Genomic DNA, 23,087 nt, shown 5'->3' with positions numbered 1-23,087 from the left:
GAAGGGCCAGTTTCCGTGCTGTGTCTCTAAACTACAAACTAAACTAGACAAATAGCAGAGTGCAGTATATCTTTTTACAGCGTGGTAGTTTTAGAGCGACTGAGTAAAAGTGCAATGTCCTTGATGTGGTAGGTTGGAAGATCAGGATTCAGACCCACCTGCAGTTCAAATCTGTAGATCCCAAGACAAAAGAATTCTCTGAATTTAAAAGAGAGTTAGATAGAGCTCTAGGGGCTAGCGGAATCAAGGGATATGGGGAGAAGGCAGGCACGGGTTACTGATTGTGGATGATCAGCCATGATCACGATGAATGGCGGTGCTGGCTCGAAGGGCCAAATGGCCTCCTCCTGCACCTGTTGTCTATGTTTCTGTGGTAAAACAGTCACGTGAGGAACTCAGCCAAGGGAGCTGAGAAGAGAAACGGGTTCAGGTTTATTATTGCCACGTGTACTGAGGTACAGTGAATAGCTTTGTTGTGCATGCTATCCAATCAGATCAGATAACACCGTACATAAATACAATCAGGCCAAACTCCAGTCCAACAGGTGGAGCAAAGGGGAAGATACAGGGTGCAGAATATAGTCTCAGCATTGCAGCATCAGTTCCACAGACAAAGTCCAATGTCCGCAATGTGGTAGAGGTGAATGGGACAGTACTCTAGCTCATGGAAGGGCCGTTCAGAAGCCTGATAACAGAGGGGCAGAAGCTGTTCGTGAGTCTGGTGGTGCGCACTGTCAAGCTTCTGCACCTTCTTACTAAATACTGACTATTCTTTTCACTGTAGCTCGGTGCAGGTGATAATAAACTCAACTAAGCGTCCTCACATTGACCACCATGCCTAGGGGTTGCCAACTTCCTCACTCCCAACTAAGGGACAAGGTGACGTCAATGAGAAATGAGAAATTGTAAGGGTAAAAAGACCCTAATGGGAGTTATCTATAGGCCCCCAAACAGTAGCCTCGACATAGGGTGCATGTTGAATCAGGAGATAAAATTGGCGTGTCAAAAATGTAATGCTACGGTGGTTATGGGAGATTTCAACATGCAGGTAGACTGGGAAAATCAGGTTGGAAATGGACCCCAGGAAAGAGAGTTTGTAGAGTGCCTTCGAGATGGATTCTTAGAACAGCTTGTACTGGAGCCTACCAGGGAGAAGGCAATTCTGGATTTAGTGTTGTGTAATGATCCTGATCTGATAAGGGGACTAGAGGTAAAAGAGCCATTAGGAGGCAGTGATCACAACATGATAAGTTTTACTCTGCAAATGGAAAGGCAGAAGGGAAAATCGGAAGTGTCAGTATTACAGTATAGCAAAGGGGATTACAGAGGCATGAGGCAGGAGCTGGCCAAAATTGACTGGAAGGAGGCCCTAGCAGGGAAGACGGTAGAACAGCAATGGCAGGTATTCCTGGGAATAATGCAGAGGTTGCAGGATCAATTTATTCCAAAGAGGTGGAAAGACTCTAAGGGGAGTAAGAGACACCTGTGGCTGACAAGGGAAGTCAGGGACAGCATAAAAATTAAGGAGAGGAAGTATAACATAGCAAAGAAGAGTGGGAAGACAGAGGATTGGGACTCTTTTAAAGAGCAACAAAAGTTAACTAAAAAGGCAATACGGGGAGAAAAGATGAGGTACGAGGGTAAACTAGCCAATAATATAAAGGAGGATAGCAAAAGTTTTTTTAGGTACGTGAAGAGGAAAAAAATAGTCAAGGCAAATGTGGGTCCCTTGAAGACAGAAGCAGGGGAATTTATTATGGGGAACAAAGAAATGGCAGACGAGTTAAACCGTTACTTTGGATCTGTCTTCACTGAGGAGGATACACACAATCTCCCAAATGTTCTAGGGGCCGGAGAACCTAGGGTGATGGAGGAACTGAAGGAAATCCACATTAGGCAGGAAATGGTTTTGGGTAGACTGATGGGACTGAAGGCTGATAAATCCCCAGGGCCTGATGGTCTGCATCCCAGAGTACTGAAGGAGGTGGCTCTAGAAATAGTGGAAGCATTGGAGATCATTTTTCAATGTTCTATAGATTCAGGATCAGTTCCTGTGGATTGGAGGATAGCAAATGTTATCCCACTTTTTAAGAAAGGAGGGAGAGAGAAAACGGGTAATTATAGACCAGTTAGTCTGACATCAGTGGTGGGGAAGATGCTGGAGTCAATTATAAAAGACGAAATTGCTGAGCATTTGGATAGCAGTAACGGGATCATTCCGAGTCAGCATGGATTTACGAAGGGGAAATCATGCTTGACAAATCTACTGGAATTTTTTGAGGATGTAACTAGGAAAATTGACAAGGGAGAGTCAGTGGATGTGGTGTACCTCGACTTTCAGAAAGCCTTCGACAAGGTCCCACATAGGAGATTAGTGGGCAAAATTAGGGCACATGGTATTGGGGGTAGGGTACTGACATGGATAGAAAATTGGTTGACAGACAGAAAGCAAAGAGTGTGGATAAATGGGTCCCTTTCGGAATGGCAGGCAGTGACCAGTGGGGTACCGCAAGGTTCGGTGCTGGGACCCCAGCTATTTACGATATACATTAATGACTTAGACGAAGGGATTAAAAGTACCATTAGCAAATTTGCAGATGATACTAAGTTGGGGGGTAGTGTGAATTGTGAGGAAGATGCAATAAGGCTGCAGGGTGACTTGGACAGGTTGTGTGAGTGGGCGGATACATGGCAGATGCAGTTTAATGTAGATAAGTGTGAGGTTATTCACTTTGGAAGCAAGAATAGAAAGGCAGATTATTATCTGAATGGTGTCAAGTTAGGAGGAGGGGGAGTTCAACGAGATCTGGGTGTCCTAGTGCATCAGTCAATGAAAGGAAGCATGCAGGTTCAGCAGGCAGTGAAGAAAGCCAATGGAATGTTGGCCTTCGTAACAAGAGGAGTTGAGTATAGGAGCAAAGAGGTCCTTCTACAGTTGTACCGGGCCCTGGTGAGACCGCACCTGGAGTACTGTGTGCAGTTTTGGTCTCCAAATTTGAGGAAGGATATTCTTGCTATGGAGGGCGTGCAGCGTAGGTTCACTAGGTTAATTCCCGGAATGGCGGGACTGTCGTATGTTGAAAGGCTGGAGCGATTGGGCTTGTATACACTGGAATTTAGAAGGATGAGGGGGGATCTTATTGAAACATATAAGATAATTAGGGGATTGGACACATTAGAGGCAGATAACATGTTCCCAATGTTGGGGGAGTCCAGAACAAGGGGCCACAGTTTAAGAATAAGGGGTAGGCCATTTAGAACGGAGATGAGGAAGAACTTTTTCAGTCAGAGAGTGGTGAAGGTGTGGAATTCTCTGCCTCAGAAGGCAGTGGAGGCCAGTTCGTTGGATGCTTTCAAGAGAGAGCTGGATAGAGCTCTTAAGGATAGCGGAGTGAGGGGGTATGGGGAGAAGGCAGGAACGGGGTACTGATTGAGAGTGATCAGCCATGATCGCATTGAATGGCGGTGCTGGCTCGAAGGGCTGAATGGCCTACTCCTGCACCTATTGTCTATTGTCTATTGTCTATTGTCACTGCCCCGCGCCCCACGTGACCTCACCCAGCCAGCGGCCACGTGCTCCCACTCCACCAATGGCGGCCGCCCGGGCCAGGAGGCCAGGCTGGGAGGCGGGTTGCACTGCAACCTCCATTAGGTGGCGCCCGGGCCTCCGGGCCTACAGTATTCAGGCCTACACTGTCCTGGACTGCTGTAGCCCCCGGGTTGCAGCGTCCGGGCCTACAGTGTCCGGGCCTACAGCGTCCGGGCCTACAGTGTCCGGGCCTACAGTGTCCGGGCCTACAGTGTCCGGGCCTACAGTGTCCGGGCCAACAGTGTCCGGGCCTACAGTGTCCGGGCCTACAGTGTCCGGGCCTACAGTGTCCGGGCCTACAGTGTCCGGGCCTACAGCGTCGGGGCCTACAGCGATCCCCGGGCCTAATACGGGACAAGGGACAAACTAATTTAGCTCAAATACAGGGTGTCCCGGCTAATACGGGACCATTGCAACCCTGCCCATGCCCCAACCCTGCCCATGCCCCAACCCTGCCCATGCCCCAACCCTGCCCATGCCCCAACCCTGCCCATGCCCCAACCCTGCCCATGCCCCAACCCTGCCGATGCCCCAACTACACTGCTCGTGCCCCAACCCTGCCCATGCCCCAACCCTGCCCATGCCCCAACCCTGCCCATGCCCCAACCCTGCCCATGCCCCAACCCTGCCCATGCCCCAACTACACTGCTCGTGCCCCAACCCTGCCCATGCCCCAACCCTGCCCATGCCCCAACCCTGCCCATGCCCCAACCCTGCCCATGCCCCAACCCTGCCCATGCCCCAACCCTGCCCATGCCCCAACCCTGCCCATGCCCCAACCCTGCCCATGCCCCAACCCTGCCCATGCCCCAACCCTGCCCATGCCCCAACCCTGCCCATGCCCCAACCCTGCCCATGCCCCAACCCTGCCCATGCCCCAACCCTGCCCATGCCCCAACCCTGCCCATGCCCCAACTACACTGCTCGTGCCTAACCTGCTGTGCGTGTTCTTCCTCCCCAGAGGTCACAGTCGGAGCTGTGCCTGGTGCAGGAGGAGGGCGTGAGCAGGGAGGGAGCTGAGGGCAGCGTGTCGTGCTCGGACACTGCATGGAGCCGGGCAATCGGTCAACCGTCCCAGCACCTGGACATCCGGCCCGAGTGGCAGAGCATGGAGCTGCCGGACAACGCAGGTACCCGGCACGGGGGTCCCAGAGTGGGGGGTGTCAGAGTCCCTGAGTGGGGGGTCCCAGAGTGGGGGGTCCCAGAGTGACACAGTGTGGAAACAGGCCCTTTGGCCCAACTCGCCCACACCGGCCAACAATGTCCCATCTACACGAGTCCCACCTGCCTGTGCTTGGTCCATATCCCTCCAAACCTGTCCTATCCATGTACCTGTCCAACTGTTTCTTAAATGATGGGATAGTCCCAGCCTCAACTACCTCCTCTGGCAGCTCGTTCCATACACCCACCACCCTCTGTGTGAAACAGTTACCCCTCGGGTTCCCTTCGCTTTAAACCTATGTCCTCTGGTGGTGGCCGCCCGGGCCGGGAGGTGGTGGAGAGGAGATGGTGGAGTTTGTGTGGGAAGATGGTGGGGGATCTTGGAGCTGGGCTTTGAGCGGTGGTGCTTATGAGGGGGGGAGGGGTGGTGGGTTTGATGGGGGGGGGGGGTTCAGAGGGGGGTTTTGAGGGGGGTGGGTTCTAAGGGAGGGTTCTGAGGTGGGGTTTGAAGGGGGGGTGGGTTCTGAGGGGGGTTTTGAAGTGGGGGGGTGAGTTCTGAGAGGGGTGGGTTCTGAGGGGGGGTTTGAGAGGGGGTGGGTTCTGAGGGGGGATGGGTTTGCAGGGGGGGGTGGTTCAGAGGGGGGGTGGGTTTTGAGAGGGGGTGGGTTTTGAGGGGGGTGGGTTTGAAGGGGGGGGGTGGGTTCTGAGGGGGGTGGGTTGGCAGGGGGGGGGCTAGGCTTGGCCCTGGTCCTGGTCCCGGCCTACCGACGGTTCCCATGTGCTGCAGGTCCATCTACAGTGCTGCACAGCCCCGATGGTAACTGGATGGCCATCTCATGCCGGCGGGATTCTCTGGCCCGGCTCCTGGCCAAGCCCAAGGGCCGGGACTTTGCTGGGCTGGAGCAGGAGGTGGGCGTGCCGTCGGCGTACGAGGAGATGGGTGGGGACGAGGCGGAGGTAGACGAGGCGGGCTGGGGCTTGGCCATGGGACGGCCGGACTTGGCCCACCCGGCCAGACCACCGCCGGACACCTCCCCCCTCCTCCCCCACTCCATCTCCTCGTCCGCCTCCCCGTCCAGCGGCCCGGTCCGCATCTCAGTGACGGGACCGGAGGATCAGGGGCCCGTTGGCCACGGCGACCAGCGGCCCATTCACTACGACCTCAACTGCAATGCCGGCGAGCCCGGCACCAGTGAGGACGAGGAGCAGCTCCACGGCAGAGCCGAGCAGAAACTCCGGCGCCGCAAACGTAGCAAGAGCTCGTCCCCGGAACAACCGCACGCCCATGACGGCACGTCAACTAGGCAGCCATCTACACCAAAAAACACATGCCAGGTAAGGCCACACCAGGGCTGACAACCGTCCCGTATTGGCCGGGACATCCCGTATATTGGGCTAAATTGGTTTGTCCCGTAGGGACCGCCCTTGTCCGGCATTAGGCCCGGACACTGTCAGAGTGCTGGAGTAACTCAGCGGGTCAGGCAGCATCTGTGGAGAACATGGATACCATCAGTCTGAAGAAGGGTCTCAACCCGAAACGTCACCTATCCATGTTCTCCACAGATGCTGCCCGACCCGCTGAGTTACTCCAGCACTCTGTGTCCATCTTCGTTGTAAAGCAGCATGGGCTGTTGTTTCCGTGAGTGTAACCACACAGGGTGCAGTGTTTCTCTGTACCACCAGATGGCAGCCAGAGCCAGGTTATTGAGGGACTTCATCAGTCTGCAGTGGTGTGGACACAACTGGTGCCTGAGTGAGACGGTCCGGGGGGAATAGACAATAGACAATAGACAATAGGTGCAGGAGGAGGCCATTCAGCCCATCGAGCCTGTACGCACCGCCATTCAATGTGATCATGGCTGATCATTCTCAATCAGTACCCCGTTCCTGCCTTCTCCCCATACCCCCTGACTCCGCTATCCTTAAGAGCTCTATCTAGCTCTCTCTTGAATGCATTCAGAGAATTGGCCTCCACTGCCTTCTGGGGCAGAGAATTCCACAGATTCACCACTCTCTGACTGAAAAAGTTTCTCCTCATCTCCGTTCTAAATGGCCTACCCCTTATTCTTAAACTGGCCCCTGGTTCTGGACTCCCCCAACATTGGGAACATGTTTCCTGCCTCTAACGTGTCCAGTCCTTTTATAATTTAATACGTCTCTATAAGATCCATTCTCAACCTTCTAAACTCCGGTGAATACAAGCCCAATCTTTCCAATCTTTCCTCATATGACAGTCCCGCCATCCCGGGGATTAACCTGGTGAACCTACGCTGCACTGCCTCAATAGCAAGGACGTCTTTCTTCAAAAATTAGGAGATCAAAACTGCCCACAGTACTTGCAACCTGCCTCCCGGCCCGGGCGACCACCATTGATGGGGCGGGCGCACATGGCCGCTGGCTGGGTGAGGTCACGTGGGGCGCGGGGCGGTGACGTATTTGGGAGTGAGTTGACAACCGTAGGCCACACACAGAGAGAGAGAGTCGGAGAGAGAGAGAGAGTTAGAGAGAGGGACAGAGAGAGATAGGGGGAGAGAGAGATGGAGAGAGAGAGTCAGAGAGAGGGACAGAGAGAGAGAGTCAGAGAGAGAGAGAGAAAGAGAGATGGAGAAAGAGAGACGGGCGAGAGAGAGACAGAGAGAGAGAGACAGTGAGAGAGTTAGAGAGAGAGAGTCAGAGAGAGAGACAGAGAGAGAGAGAGAGAGAGAGAGAGAGAGAGAGAGAGAGACAGTGAGAGAGAGACAGAGAGAGAGACAGAGAGAGAGACAGAGAGAGAGAGACAGTGAGAGAGAGACAGTGAGAGAGTTAGAGAGAGAGAGACAGAGAGAGAGACAGAGAGAGAGAGACAGAGAGAGAGAGAGTCAGAGAGAGAGAGACAGTGAGAGAGTTAGAGAGAGAGAGACAGAGAGAGAGACAGAGAGAGAGAGACAGAGAGAGAGAGACAGTGAGAGAGTTAGAGAGAGAGAGTCAGAGAGAGAGATGGAGAGAGAGAGTTAGAGAGAGGGACAGAGAGAGAGAGAGGAAGAGAGAGAGATGGAGAGAGAGAGACGGTGAGAGAGAGACAGAGAGAGAGAGAGTCAGAGAGAAACAGAGAGTCAGAGAGAGAGAGAGAGCGAGAGAGAGAGAGTCAGAGAAAGAGAGTCAGAGAAAGAGAGAGAGTCAGAGAGAGGGGAGTCAGAGAGAGAGAGAGAGCGAGAGAGAGAGCGAGAGAGAGAGAGTCAGAGAAAGAGAGAGTCAGAGAGAGAGAGTCAGAGAGAGAGTGAGAGAGAGAGTGAGTCAGAGAGAGAGACGGAGAGAGAGAGACAGAGGGAGATGAGACAGAGAGAGACTGAGTCATACTCTTAGTTCAGTTTATTGTCACGTGTACCGAGGTACAGTAAAAAGCTTTTGTTGCGTGCTGACCACTCAGCAGAAGGGCAGAGATAGACAGATTGTTGATCAGTGCGGGTGTCAGAGGTTATGGGGAGAAGGCAGGAGAATGGGGTTAGGAGGGAGAGATAGATCAGCCATGATTGAATGGCGGAGTAGACTCGTTGGGCCGAATGGCCTAATTCTGCTCCTATCACTTATGAACTTACGAAAGACTACACATGATCACAATCAGGCTGTCCATGGTGTACGGATACATGGTGTAGCATGAATAACGTTTAGTGCAAGGTCAAGCCAGCAAGGTCAAGCCAGCAAGGTCAAGCCAGCAAGGTCAAGCCAGCAAGGTCAAGCCAGCAACAGGTACCCTCAGTATTTTCACAGTCATTGGGGTTCAGGTTTATCATTGCCGCGTGTACTGAGGTACAGTGAAAAGCTGTGTATTGCAAGATATCCAAACAGATCAGACAATACTAAGCTAGACACAGAATGCTGGAGTAACTCAGCGGGTCAGGCAGCATCTGTGGAGAACATGGATGGGCGTCCGATTAAAAATAGTCTGACGGTCTCCAATGAGGTAGATTGTAGATCAGGTCTGCTCCTGCTGAAGAATGTAATACAATACAATATATCTTTATTGTCATTGTACAGGGTTACAACGAGATTGGGAATGCGCCTCCCATATGATGTAATAAATTAATTAGCTAGTCAGTATTAGTTTAAACAACCCAGTGAAACAAATTGTTACAGTTTTAAAACAGATTAAAATGCAAGTAGATCTGTGCTGGTTCACTGTGCGATGTGACCATCCGGCTCAGCAGGACCGGTTCATAGCAGCTATGGCCCTGGGAATGAAGCTGTTCCTGAGTCTGGAGGTGCGGGCGTAGAAGGCCTTGTATCATCTGCCCGATGGAAGGAGTTCGAACAGACTGTTGCAGGAGTGTGAGGAGTCTTTGTGGATGCTGGTGGCTTTTCTGAGGCATCGTGTGTTGTAGATGCCCTCCAAGGCTGGTAGCTGTGTTCCGATCCCGCTGAGTTACTCCAGCACTCTGTGAAACGTCACCTATCCATGTTCTCCACAGATGCTGCCTGACCCGCTGAGTTACTCCAGCACTCTGTGAAACGTCACCTATCCATGTTCTCCACAGATGCTGCCTGACCCGCTGAGTTACTCCAGCTTTTGTGTCCATCTTCGTTGTAAAGCGCATGGGCTGTTGTTTCCGTGAGTGTAACCACACAGGGTGCAGTGTTTCTCTGTACCACCAGATGGCAGCCAGAGCCAGGTTATTGAGGGACTTCATCAGTCTGCAGTGGTGTGGACACAACTGGTGAATGGCGGTGCTGAGACGGTCCGGGGGGGAAAGCACTGGAGTCCCGGGCAAGTGAGAGGGAGGTGTCAACATTGGACAGAGAGAGGCTTCAATATCTGAACACAGAGATCACTTTCAAAGAGTGAGCGGCCTGGATAGAGTGGATGTGGAGAGGATGTTTCCACTAGTGGGAGAGTCTAGGACCAGAGGGCACAGCCTCGGAATTAAAGGATGTTCCTTTAGGAAGGAGATGAGGAGGAATTTCTTCAGTCAGAGGGTGGTGAATCTGTGGGATTCTTTGCCACAGACGGCTGTGGAGGCCACAAGTCAGTGGGTATATTTAAGGCAGAGATAGACAGATTGTTGATCAGTGCGGGTGTCAGGGGTCATGGGGAGAAGGCAGGAGAATGGGGTTAGGAGGGAGAGATAGATCAGCCACGATTGAATGGCGTAGACTCAATGGGCCGAATGGCCTCATTCTGCACCTGCCACCTGTGAACTTATGAGGACAGGCATTGTTTTTGTATGTAAACTAGAAGATGCCGGCTCTGCATATCGTACAAACATAGAAACATAGACAATAGGTGCAGGAGGAGGCCATTTGGCCCTTCGAGCCAGTACCACCATTCATTGTGCAATTCAAAATTATTCTACATTTATCAACTATTCTTTATCCATCAATACACCTCTCTGTATAAAAGTACATTCATAAGGTTATCAGTGATAGGAGCAGAATTAGGCCATTTGGCCCATCAAGTTTATTCCTAGTGTGTAGGGAGTGGATGAGAAAGTGGGATAGCAGAGAACTATCCTTGTTATTGAGGCAGTGCAGCGTAGGTTCACCAGGTTAATCCCAGGGATGGTGGGACTGTCATATGAGGAAAGATTGGAAAGACCGGGCTTGTATTCACTGGAGTTTAGAAGGATGAGAGGGGATCTTATAGAGACGTATACAATTATAAAAGGACTGGACAAGCTAGATGCAGGAAAAATGTTCCCAATGTTGGGGGGAGTCCAGAACCGGGGGCCACAGTCTAAGAATAAAGGGGAGGCCATTTAAAACTGAGGTGAGAAGGAACTTTTTCACCCAGAATGTTGTGAATTTGTGGAATTCTCTGCCACAGAGGGCAGTGGAGGCCAAATCACTGGATGGATTTAACATAGAAACATGGAAAATAGGTGCAGGAGGAGGCCATTCGGCCCTTCATTGTGATCATGGCTGAGAGAGAGAGTTAGATAGAGCTCTAGGGACTAGTGGAATCAAGGGATATGTGGAGAAGGCAGGCACGGGTTACTGATTGTGGATGATCAGCCGTGATCACAATGAATGGCGGTGCTGGCTCGAAGGGCCAAATGGCCTCCTCCTGCACCTATTTTCTATGTTTCTATGTTTCTATGTTTCAGACTTAATAGAGTTGACATAGGTTCAAGGTGAAGGGGAAAAGATTTAATAGGAACCTGAGGGGTAACGTTTTCACACAGAGGGTGGTGGGTGTATGGAACGAACTGCCAGAGCTACTGCCTGTCCCTAGTCAGCACGGACTCAGTGGGCCGAAGGGCCTGTTTCCATGCTGTATCTCTAACTTAAACTGTTGAGGCTGAGGGAGGGCGGTGGAGGAAGGAACTGCTGTTGCTGGTTTCAACCGAAGAAAGAAACAAAAAGCTGGAGCAACTCAACGGGTCAGACAGCATCTCTGGAGAGAAGGAATGGGTGATGTTTTGGGTCTGAAGAGGGGTCTCGACCCGGGTTGGAGGAGTAGGGGGGCGTGCGGGCAGGGGGAGCTGTGGGGGGGGTGGGGTTGTGGGTGGGTTGGGGGGGTGGGGTTGTGGGTGGGATGGGGGGGTGGGGTTGTGGGTGGGTGGGGTTGTGGGTGGGTTGGGGGGGTGGGGTTGTGGGGGGGTGGGAGTGGTGGGAGCGGGCGGGGGGAGTGGTGGGGGGGTGGGCGGGGGGAGTGGTGGGAGGGTGGGCGGGGGGAGTGGTGGGGGGGGGCGGGGGGAGTGGTGGGGGGGGCGGGGGGAGTGGTGGGGGGGGCGGGGGGAGTGGTGGGGGCGGGCGGGGGGAGTGGGGGGCGGGCGGGCAGGGGGAGCTGTGGGGGGGTGGGGTTGTGGGTGGGTTGGGGGGGCGGGTGGGGGGAGTGGTGGGGGGGCGGGTGGGGGGAGTGGTGGGGGGGCGGGTGGGGGGAGTGGTGGGGGGGCGGGTGGGGGGAGTGGTGGGGGGGCGGGTGGGGGGAGTGGTGGGGGGGCGGGTGGGGGGAGTGGTGGGGGGGCGGGTGGGGGGAGTGGTGGGGGGGCGGGTGGGGGGAGTGGTGGGGGGGCGGGTGGGGGGAGTGGTGGGGGGGCGGGTGGGGGGAGTGGTGGGGGGGCGGGTGGGGGGAGTGGTGGGGGGGCGGGTGGGGGGAGTGGTGGGGGGGCGGGTGGGGGGAGTGGTGGGGGGGCGGGTGGGGGGAGTGGTGGGGGGGTGGGCGGGGGGAGTGGTGGGGGGGCGGGTGGGGGGAGTGGTGGGGGGGCGGGTGGGGGGAGTGGTGGGGGGGTGGGTGGGGGGAGTGGTGGGGGGGGGCAGGCGGGCGGGCGGGCGGGCGGGGGGAGTGGTGGGGGGGCGGGTGGGGGGAGTGGTGGGGGGGCGGGTGGGGGGAGTGGTGGGGGGGCGGGTGGGGGGAGTGGTGGGGGGGCGGGTGGGGGGAGTGGTGGGGGGGTGGGCGGGGGGAGTGGTGGGGGGGTGGGCGGGGGGAGTGGTGGGGGGGCGGGTGGGGGGAGTGGTGGGGGGGCGGGTGGGGGGAGTGGTGGGGGGGCGGGTGGGGGGAGTGGTGGGGGGGCGGGTGGGGGGAGTGGTGGGGGGGCGGGTGGGGGGAGTGGTGGGGGGGCGGGTGGGGGGAGTGGTGGGGGGGTGGGTGGGGGGAGTGGTGGGGGGGTGGGCGGGGGGAGTGGTGGGGGGGGGGGCGGGCGGGCGGGCGGGTGGGGGTAGCTGTGTGTCTCTGTTACTCACGCTGTTATGTTCCCCTGAAGGAGCTGAGCAGGTGCATGCTGGTTATGGAGCACAGCCTGTCGCGGCTGGAGCGGAGGATCAGCCTGGGCTCCTGGAACCAAGAGGTAAACACCACCCTCACCTCCACACACCTGGGGCCAAGGCAAAGCCACACTGTCCAGCTGCCAACACCATTGTCCACTAGGGTTGCCAACTGTCCCGTATTAGCCGGGACATCCCGTATTTTGGGCTAAATTGGTTTGTCCCGTATGGGACCGCCCTTGTCCCATGCGGTGGGCGCTGTAGGCCCGGACACTGTAGGCCCGGACACTGTAGGCCTGCACAGTGTAGGCCCGGACACTGTAGGCCCGGACACTGTAGGCCCGGACACTGTAGGCCCGGACGGTGTAGGCCCGGACACTATAGGCACGGACAGTGTAGGCCCGGACACTGTAGGCCCGGACACTGTAGGCCCGGACAGTGTAGGCCCGGACGCTGTAGGCCCGGACGGTGTAGGCCTGGACAGTGTAGGCCCGGACAGTGTAGGCCCGGACACTGTATTCCCGGACACTGTAGGCCCGGACGGTGTAGGCCCGGACGCTGTAGGCCCGGACGGTGTAGGCCCGGACAGTGTAGGCCCGGACAGTGTAGGCCCGGACACTGTATTCCCGGACACTGTAGGCCCGGACGGTGTAGGCCCAGACGGTGTAGGCCCGGACACTATAGGCACGGACAGTGTAGGCCCGGACGCTGTAGGCCCGGACGGTGTAGGCCCGGACAGTGTAGTCCCGGACACTGTATTCCCGGACACTGTAGGCCCGGACGGTGTAGGCCCGGACACTATAGGCACGGACAGTGTAGGCCCGGACACTGTAGGCCTGGACACTGCAGGCCCGGACGGTGTAGGCCCGGACGGTGTAGGCCCGGACAGTGTAGTCCCGGACAGTGTAGGCCCGGACGGTGTAGGCCCGGACGGTGTAGGCCTGGACGCTGTAGGCAAGGAATGTGTAGGCCCAGAGGCCTGGGCACCGCCTAACGGAGGTTGTGTAGCAACTCGGCTCCCGGCACGGGCGGCCACCGTTGGTGGAGCAGGAGCACGTGGCCGCTGGCTGGGTGAGGGCCACGTGGGGCGCGGGGCAGTGATGTCACCTTTTGTCCCTTATTTGGGAGTGAGATAGTTGGCAACCCTATTGTCCACCCAGCTGGAGCAGGTGTACATGGCCCAGGACCTTCCATGGACCATGTCCACCATCAACATCCTTCCTCTTCTCACTTCCGGCCAGTGGGGGAAGTCTTCATCTCCTCCCTTGGCCACCCATCGCCCTCCTCATCTCACCCTGCTCACGTACCAACCTTCTCCTTCTGCTGCTGCCTCCACAGAAAATAGGTGCAGGAGGAGTCCATTCGGCCCTTCGAGCCAGCACCGCCATTCATTGTGATCATGGCTGATCATCCACAATCAGTAACCCGTGCCTGCCTTCTCCCCATATCCCTTGATTCCACTAGCTCCTAGAGCTCTATCTAACTCTCTTTTAAATCCATCCAGTGAATTGGCCTCCACTGCCCTCTGTGGCAGAGAATTCCACAAATTCACAACTCTCTGGGTGGAAAAGTTTCTTCTCATCTCAGTTTTAAATGGCCTCCCCTTTATTCTTAGACTGTGGCCCCTGGTTCTGGACTCCCCCAACATTGGGAACATTTTTCCTGCATCCAGCTTGTCCAGTCCTTTTATAATTTTATACGTCTCTATAAGGTCCCCTCTCATCCTTCTAAACTCCAGCCTCCATTCCATCTTCACCAGCACCGACTGTCCTGTCCACATGTTTGTTGTGGTCCACACGATGTCAGGGTGGTCAGTCCACCGAGCCCGGCTTACCGAGAGACTGCTGGCGGAGGGTTAACCTATGATGAGCGTTTGTCAGCACTGGGCCTGTACTCGCTGGAGTTTAGAAGGATGAGGGGGGACCTCATTGAAACGTACAGAATAGTGAGCGGCCTGGATAGAGTGGATGTGGAGAGGATGGTTCCACTAGTGGGAGAGTCTAGGACCAGAGGGCACAGCCTCAGAATTAAAGGACGTTCCATTAGTGAAGGTGATGAGGAGGAATTTCTTTAGTCAGAGGGTGGTGAATCTGTGGGATTCTTTGCCACAGACGGCTGTGGAGGCCACAAGTCAGTGGATATATTTAAGGCAGAGATAGATAGATTCTTGATTAGGAAGGGAAAAAAACTGCAGATGCTGGTCTAAATGGACGGTAGACACAAGATGCTGGAGTAAGTCAGCGGGTCAGGCAGCATCACGGGAGAGAAGGAATGGGTGACATCTCGGGTCGAGACCCTAAACAACACCCCTTCCTTCTCTCCTGAGATGCTGCCTGACCCACTGAGTTACTCCAGCATCTTGTGTTTATATTCATGATCAGTGCGGGTGTCAGGGGTTATGGGGAGAAGGCAGGGGAATGGGGTTAGGAGGGAGAGATAGATCAGCCATGATTGGATGGAGGAGCAGACTTGATGGGCTGAATGGCCTGATTCTGCTCCTGTGACTGCAGACTTATGTAGAGGTTGATTGCGGGCAGTGTTAGTGGAGGTTGTTAATGGTGTTGCCTTGTGTTGAAGGAGTCGCCTGTCGGCAGGGACGAGGGCCGGGAGACGGGAGAGGACGTGGCACGGAGAGCCTCGCTGTCCAAGACCGAGGTGGACCAGGTGGAGAAGCTGCTGAAGTCACGGATGGTTCGACTGGTCACCAAGCTGAGCGACAGAGAGTCGTCGTCTGGGGAGGACCTGGAGCTCGAGTCAACTGAGGGGGCCCAGGACACCTCGTCTTGTGACGAAGACCAGAAGCACATTCACGATGAACTTGTCAGAGTAAGTCATCAGCAACTGCAGACGCTGCTTTACACCAAGGATGGACACAAGCTGGAGTAACTCAGCGGGTCAGGCAGCATCTGTGGAGAACATGGATAGGTGACGTTTCACAGAGTGCTGGAGTAACTCAGCGGGTCAGGCAGCATCTGTGGAGAACATGGATAGGTGACGTTTGGTCGGAACCCTTCTTATCTCCATGTTCTCCACAGATGCTGCCTGACCCGTTCTAGAGAGAAGGCAGGAGTGATGTATTGGGTCGAGACCCTTCTTCAGACTTGGCAAACTGGAATAATCCCATTTAGTTAATCTCTCTCCAAACCGTGCCTTTTAAATGTTGTGACAGTCCCTGAACGACCTCCTCTGGCAGCTCTTTCCCTACACCCACCACTCTACACCGACCCTACACCCACCACTCTCTGTGTGGATAAAGTAGCTCCTCAGGTTCATATTACTGGTTTAGTTTAGAGACACAGCGCGGAAACAGGCCCTTCGGCCCTCTGAGTCCGTGCCGCCCAGCGATCCCCGCACACCAGCGCTCTCTCACACTAGGAACATTTGTGTGGCACGGTGGCGCAGCGGTAGAGTTGCTGCCTTACAGCGAATGCAGCGCCGGAGACCCAGGTTCCATCCCCACTACGGGTGCTGTCTATACGGAGTTTGTACGTTCTCCCCGTGACCTGCGTGGGTTTTGTCCACCGACCTCCCACACTCCAAAGACGTGCGGGTTTGTAGGTTAATTGGCTTGGTAAATGTTTAAAAAAATTGTCCCTAGTGTGTGTGTAGGATAGTGTTAGTGTGCGGGGATCGCTGGTCGGCGCGGACCCGGTGGGCCGAAGGGCCTGTTTCTGTGCTGTATCTCTAAACTAAACTGAACATTTTACCGAAATTAACCAATTAACCTACAAACCTGAACGTCTTTGGAGTGTGGGAGGAAACCGGAGCGCCCGGAGAAAACCCACGCAGGTCACGGGGAGAACGTGCAAACTCCGTACAGACAGCGCCCGTGGTCGGGATGGAACCTGGGTCTCCGGCGCTGTGAGGCAGCAGCTCTACCCGCTGCACCACCGTGCCGCCCGCTGGCTTAACACATCCTGCTCAATCTTTGTTCTTGAAAGGTGTTAAATGGAAAATCTAATCAGCTGTGTGAGCACTGGAAATGGGTTAATGTCTGTGGAAAGTTGCAGAGTATCTGATGCACATTGTACATCAGCTTTACCCACCCCCCCATCCCCACAGTCAGTACTTTCTCCATCAATCCCTTCAACTAGCACGACACGTATGCTTTGTTTGGAGTCTGTTTGCAAGTTAAAGATTTTTTCTTTTGACAAATGAGTAATTAATTGAACGGAGAATTAATCACAGTTAAGGATGGAAATTCGGGTGGAGAGGGGTGAGTGGCGAATCATTGGGATCTGTGTCACGTCAACACTAAACCAGCTACCCAAACAAAGGCACCAAACACAAGAACCTTTCAAGCACCACTCTCCACTCAATCAGCTGAGGGTTGAGAGAAACATCGCTGAGGATCATCGATTACGTTGGAGTAGTTAGTTAGCGCGTTAGCCTCCAGTTTCAGCTCAGAGGATGGTTTTAAGGCAGAGATACATCGATCAGCCAAAACATTGTGACCACTGACAGGCGAAGTGAATAACATTGGTTATAGAAACATAGAAGATAGGTGCAGGAGGAGGCTATTTGGCCCTTTGAGCCAGCATCGCCTTGTTACAATGGCATCAGTCAAGGGGTGGGATATATTAGGCAGCAAGTGAACAGTCAGTTCTTGAAGTTGACGTGTAAGAAAATAACTGCAGATGCTGGTACAAATCGATTTATTCACAAAATGCTGGAGTAACTCAGCAGGTCAGGCAGCATCTCGGGAGAGAAGGAATGGGTGACATTTTGGGTCGAGACCCTTCTTCAGACTGAAGAAGGGTCTCGACCTGAAACGTCACCCATTCCTTCTCTCCCGAGATGCTGCCTGACCTGCTGAGTTACTTGAAGTTGATGTGTTGGATGCAGGAGAAATGGGCAGGAGTAAAGACCTGAGCGACTTTGACAAGGGCCAGATTGTCATGGCCAGAAGACTGGGTCAGAGCATCTCAATAGACAATAGGTGCAGGAGGAGGCCATTCGGCCCTTCGAGCCAGCACCGCCATTCACTGAGCTCATGGCTGATCATCCACAATCAGTACCCCGTTCCTGCCTTCTCCCCATACCCCCTGACTCCACTATCATTAAGAGCTCTATCTAACTCTCTCTTGAAAGCATCCAGAGAATTGGCCTCCACTGCCTTCTGAGGCAGAGAATTCCACAGATTCACAACTCTCTGGGTGAAAAGGTTTTTCCTCATCTCCGTTCTAAATGGCCTCCCCCTTATTCTTAGACTGTGGCCCCTGGTTCTAGACTCCCCCAACATCGGGAACATTTTTCCTGTATCTAGCTTGTCCAGTCCTTTTATAATTGTATACGTCTCTATAAGATCCCCTCTCATCCTTCTAAACTCCAGTGAATACAAGCCCAGTCTTTCCAATCTTTCCTCTTATGACAGTCCCGAGTAAGTTTTTGGGGACATCATCATACCTCACCATCAGCACGGTGGTGCAGCGGGTAGAGCTGCTGCCTCACAGCGCCAGAGACCCGGGTTCCATCCCGACTACGGGTGCTGTCTGTACGGAGTTTGCACGTTCTCCCCGTGACCTGCGTGGGTTTTCTCCGGGTGCTCCGGTTTCCTCCCTCACTCCAAAGGATTGTAGATTAATTGGTTTTAATGAAAATTGTAAATTGTCCCTAGTGTGTGTAGGATAGTGTTAGTGTGCGGGGATCGCTGGTCGGCGCGGGCACGATGGGCCGAAGGGCCTGTTTCCGTGCTCTATCTCTAAACTAAACTAAAGTAGGTTGTTGGAGAGAACATCACTCCCCTCTGTATACCAATAACCCAGAGGTAACGGCAGGCAGTTCAGAAGGTCATGTGATAGGAGCAGAATTAGGCCATTCCGCCCATCCAGTCTATCCCGCCATTCATTCGTGGCTGATCTATCTCTCCCTCCTAACACCATTCTCCTGCCTTCTCCTCGTTACCCCTGACACCCGCGCTAATCAAGAAACACGCTTACTAATCAAGTGCATTTGTTTAAGATATTTGTTAGTTAAAAAGATATTAAGTTACTCCAGCACTCTGTGAAACGTCACCTATCCATGTTCTCCACAGATGCTGCCTGACCCGCTGAGTTACTCCAGCACTCTGTGAAACGTCACCTATCCATGTTCTCCACAGATGCTGCCTGACCCGCTGAGTTACTCCAGCACTCTGTGAAACGTCACCTATCCATGTTCTCCACAGATGCTGCCTGACCCGCTGAGTTGTGTGTGTTCTGTGTATCAGCGTGTGCCTGGTGAACGTGTGACGTGCCGCCATGTTGCTTCTCTGCTCTCACAGCTCTCTCTCTCTCTCTCTCTCTCTCTCTCTCTCTCTCTCTCTCTCTCTCTCTTGGGTCTGGGCAGAAGTACTCGGCCATCTCTCTGTGCAGCATCACCACGGAGGCACTGAAGGTGCTGGGGGCCACTGAGGAGCTGATCGAAGGGGCCACGCAGGAAGGCCACTCTCCCACGGACCCCGCCCCTGGGAAAGGGCCGACGGAGAAGGAGGCGCTGACACTCCAGGCCCACCTCTCCAAGCTGGAGGAGAACGTAAGCACCACCTACCAATAGCCCAGCACTCAACCGCGGGACTGTCATACGTTGAAAGACTGGAGCGATTGGGCTTGTATACACTGGAATTTAGAAGGGTGAGAGGAGATCTTATTGAAACGTATAAGATCATTAAGGAGTTGGACACGTTGGAGGCAGGAAACATGTTCCCAATGTTGGGGGAGTCCAGAACCAGGGGCCACAGTTTAAGAATAAGGGGTAGGCCATTTAGAACGGAGATGAGGAAAAACTTTTTCAGTCAGAGAGTTGTGAATCTGTGGAATTCTCTGCCTCAGAAGGCAGTGGAGGCCAATTCTCTGGAGGCTTTCAAGAGAGAGCTAGATAGAGCTCTTAAGGATAGCGGAGTCAGGGGGTATGGGGAGAAGGCAGGAACGGGGTACTGATTGAGAATGATCAGCCATGATCACATTGAATGGCGGTGCTGGCTCGAAGGGCCGAATGGCCTCCTCCTGCACCTATTGTCTATTGTCTATTGCTACACGGGTGGGTTTAAAGTAAATAATGGGGGTGGGGGGAGACAAATTGGAAAGACAAGGATGGAGTTAAAGGGAAAGAGAGTAGAGGAAAGTCAGGGTGACCTGGACAGGTTGAGTGAGTGGGCAGATGCGTGGCAGATGCAGTATAATATAGATTAATGTGAGGTTATCCACTTTGGCGGCAAAAACAAGGAGGCAGATTATTATCTCAATGGTGTCAGGTTAGGTAAGGGGGAAGTGCAGCGAGACCTGGGTGTCCTTGTACACCAGTCACTGAAAGTTGGCGTGCAGGTACAGCAGGCAGTGAAGAAAGCTAATGGTATGTTGACTTTCATTACGAGAGAATTTGAGTACAGGAGCAAAGAGGTTCTTCTGCAGTTGTACAGGGCCCTGGTAAGACCACACCTGGAGTATTGTGTACAGTTTTGGTCTCCTAATTTGAGGAAGGACATCCTTGCTATTGAGGCAGTGCAGCGTAGGTTCACCAGGTTAATCCCTGGGATGGCGGGACTGTCGTATGAGGAAAGAATAGACAATAGATAATAGAATGGAAAGACAATAGACTGATGGACAATAGATTGGAAAGACTGGGCTTGTATTCACTGGAGTTTAGAAGGATGAGAGGGGATCTTATAGAGATGTATAAAATTATGAAAGGACTGAACAAGCTAGATACAGGAAAAATGTTCCCAATGTTGGGGGAGTCCAGAACCAGGGGCCACAGTCTAAGAATAAAGGGGAGGCCATTTAAAACTGAGGTGAGAGAACGCACTGCCAGGGGTGGGGGTGGAGGCAGATACAACATCGGTGTTTAAGAGGCTTTTGGACAGGCACATGGATACGCAGGGAGTGGAGGGATATGGATCACGTGCAGGCTGAGGGGAGATGGTTTTGGCATCGTGTTTGGCACACACAAGCTTGAAAGGGTTTGGAAAAGATTGACGAGGATGTTGCCAGGACTAGAGGGTGTGAGCTACAGGGAGAGGTTGAGCAGGCTGGGACTCTATTCCATGGAGCGCAGGAGGATGAGGGAAGATTTATAGAGGTGTACAAAATCTTTCAGTCAGCGAGTTGTGAATCTGTGGAATTCTCTGCCTCAGAAGGTTGTGGAGACCAAATCTCTGGAGGCTTTCAAGAGAGAGCTAGATAGAGCTCTTAAGGATAGCGGAGTCAGGGGGTATGGAGAGAAGGCAGGAATGGGTTACTGATTATGAAAGATCAGCCATGATCACATAGAATGGCGGTGTTGGCTCGAAGGGCCAAATGGCCTCCTCCTGCACCTATTGTTTAGTGTCTACTATTGAATAGATCAGGTAGACGCACAGAGCCTCTTGCCCAGAGTAGAGGAATCGAGGACCAGAGGACACAGGTTCAAGGTGAAGGGGAAAAGATTTAATAGGAATCTGAGGGGTAACTTTTTCACACAGAGGGTGGTGGGTGTATGGAACAAGCTGCCAGAGGAGGTCGTTGAGGCTGGGACTGTCGCATCGTTTAAGAAACAGTTGGACAGGTACATGGATAGGACAGGTTTGGAGGGATATGGACCAAGGGCAGGCTGGTGGGACTAGTGTAGCTGGGTTATTGTTGGCTGGTAGACACAAAATGCTGGAGTAACTCAGCGGGTCGGGCAGCATCTCAGGAGAGAAGGAATGTGTGACGGTTCGGGTCGAGACCCTACTTCAGACTGATGACAATAGACAATAGGTGCAGGAGGAGGCCATTCGGCCCTTCCAGCCAATACCACCATTCAATGTGATCATGGCTGATAATTCTCAATCAGTACCCCGTTCCTGCCTTCTCCCCATACCCCCTGACTCCGCTATCGATGTTTCAGGTCAAGACGGGTCAGTCTGAAGAAGGGTCTCGATCCAAAACGTCACCTATCCATGTTCTCCACAGATGCTGCCTGACCCGCTGAGTTACTCCAGCACTCTGTGAAACGTCACCTATCCATGTTCTCCACAGATGCTGCCTGACCTGCTGAGTTACTCCAGCACTCTGTGAAACGTCACCTATCCATGTTCTCCACAGAGGCTGCCTGACCCAGATGCTGAGTTCCTCCAGCACTTTGTGTCTACCTTCGATTTAAACCAGCATCTGCAGTTTTGTTCCTGCACATTGGTGTCCAGTGTGGGCGAGTTGGGCCGAAGGGCCTGTCTCCATACTGTCTCGCTCTGTGACTCTATGACATGGTGGGCCAAAGGGCCTGTTCTGTCCTGTGCTGGTCTGTGTTCTATAATTAGAACAGAGCGAGCAGGGGCGAGGAATCTCAATGCCAGTAATCACACCGACAGTGACGTTGTCGGCAGTCGTGACCAGGGTAATTGGACAGCCTTAATGTGAGCGTAATAATTTCACAGCCATGTGCTCTGGTGTGAAGCGGCAATTATTAGTGTTGGACAGCCATCACTCCTGGTCCACCTGACAACAACAGATCCATCTGCAAGCAGCCCAGGGAACACTGAGTGAATGGACAGTCTTGCCTTCAGTCCCAGCCACCACCTTACGGGAAAGAATGGCGTCAAGTTGGAAATGGCGCGGAGTGGATTTACGAGCATGTCACTAGGACTTGAGGGCCTGAGCTACAGGGAGAGTGTGGGCAGGCTGGGTGCCTGAAGAAGGGTCTCCACCCGAAACGTCACCCATTCCTTCTTTCCACAGATGCTGCCTGACCCGCTGAGTTACTCCAGTACTCTGTGAAACGTCACCTATCCATGTTCTCCACAGATGCTGCCTGACCCGCTGAGTTACTCCAGTACTCTGTGAAACGTCACCTATCCATGTTCTCCACGGATGCTGCCTGACCCGCTGAGTTACTCCAGCATTTTGTGTTTCATGATAAGGGAATAACGTTTAGTGCAAGGTAAAGCCAGCAAAGTCCGATCAAGGATAGTCCGTGGGTCACCAATGAGGTAGATAGTAGTTCAGCACTGCTCTCTGGTTGATGGAGGACGGTTCAGTTGCCTGATAACAGCCGGGAAGAAACTGTCCCTGAATCTGGAGGTGTGCGTTTTCACACTTCTGTACCTTTTGCCCGATGGGAGAGGGGAGAAGAGGGAGTGGCCGGGATGAGACTGGTCCTTGATGATGCTGCTGGCCTTGCCGAGGCAGCGTGAGGTGTAGATGGAGTCAGTGGGAGGGAGGTTGGTTTGTGTGATGGTCTGGGCAGCCATGGGACAGTGTTGATGGGTGGGGCGGGGGGTCGACACGAACTGGTGGGCACCAGGGCCCATTTCCAGGCGGAATCTCTAGCCCATTGAGGCAGTGCAGCGTACGTTCACCAGGTTAATCCCCGGGATGGTGGGACTGTCATATGAGGAAAGATTGGAAAGACTAGGCTTGTATTCACTGGAGTTTAGAAGGATGAGAGGGGATCTTATAGAGACATATAAAATTATAAAAGGACTGGACAAGTTAGATGCAGGAAACATGTTCCCAATGTTGGGGGAGTCCAGAACCAGGGGCCACAGTCTAAGAATAAAGGGGAGGCCATTTAAAACTGAAGTGAGAGAACGCACTGCCAGGGGTGGGGGTGGAGGCAGATACGACAGTGTTGTTTAAGAGACTTTTGGAGAAGCACATGGATACGCAGGGAGTGGAGGGATATGAATCACGTGCAGGGAGAGGGGTGATGGTTTTGGCATCATGTT

General features: G+C 53.7%; 1 protein-coding gene across 1 annotated transcript in view; it reads left to right on the top strand.

Moving 5' to 3' along the window:
- LOC144601589 (rab effector MyRIP-like) overlaps window positions 1-23,087 on the top strand; it is a 98,985-nt gene that overhangs the window by 49,927 nt on the left and 25,971 nt on the right. Inside the window, exons 9-13 of the mRNA XM_078413801.1 lie at window positions 4,551-4,719; window positions 5,538-6,085; window positions 12,427-12,510; window positions 15,005-15,253; window positions 18,755-18,940. Coding sequence (XP_078269927.1) covers window positions 4,551-4,719; window positions 5,538-6,085; window positions 12,427-12,510; window positions 15,005-15,253; window positions 18,755-18,940 — 1,236 coding nt within the window. The remainder of the gene's footprint in view (window positions 1-4,550; window positions 4,720-5,537; window positions 6,086-12,426; window positions 12,511-15,004; window positions 15,254-18,754; window positions 18,941-23,087) is intronic.

Source organism: Rhinoraja longicauda, chromosome 2, assembly GCF_053455715.1.
Source record: "Rhinoraja longicauda isolate Sanriku21f chromosome 2, sRhiLon1.1, whole genome shotgun sequence".
NCBI classification, from domain to species: domain Eukaryota; kingdom Metazoa; phylum Chordata; class Chondrichthyes; order Rajiformes; family Arhynchobatidae; genus Rhinoraja; species Rhinoraja longicauda.
The sequence above is the reverse complement of the archived record's forward strand: the minus strand, read 5'-3'. Positions and strand labels throughout refer to the sequence as shown.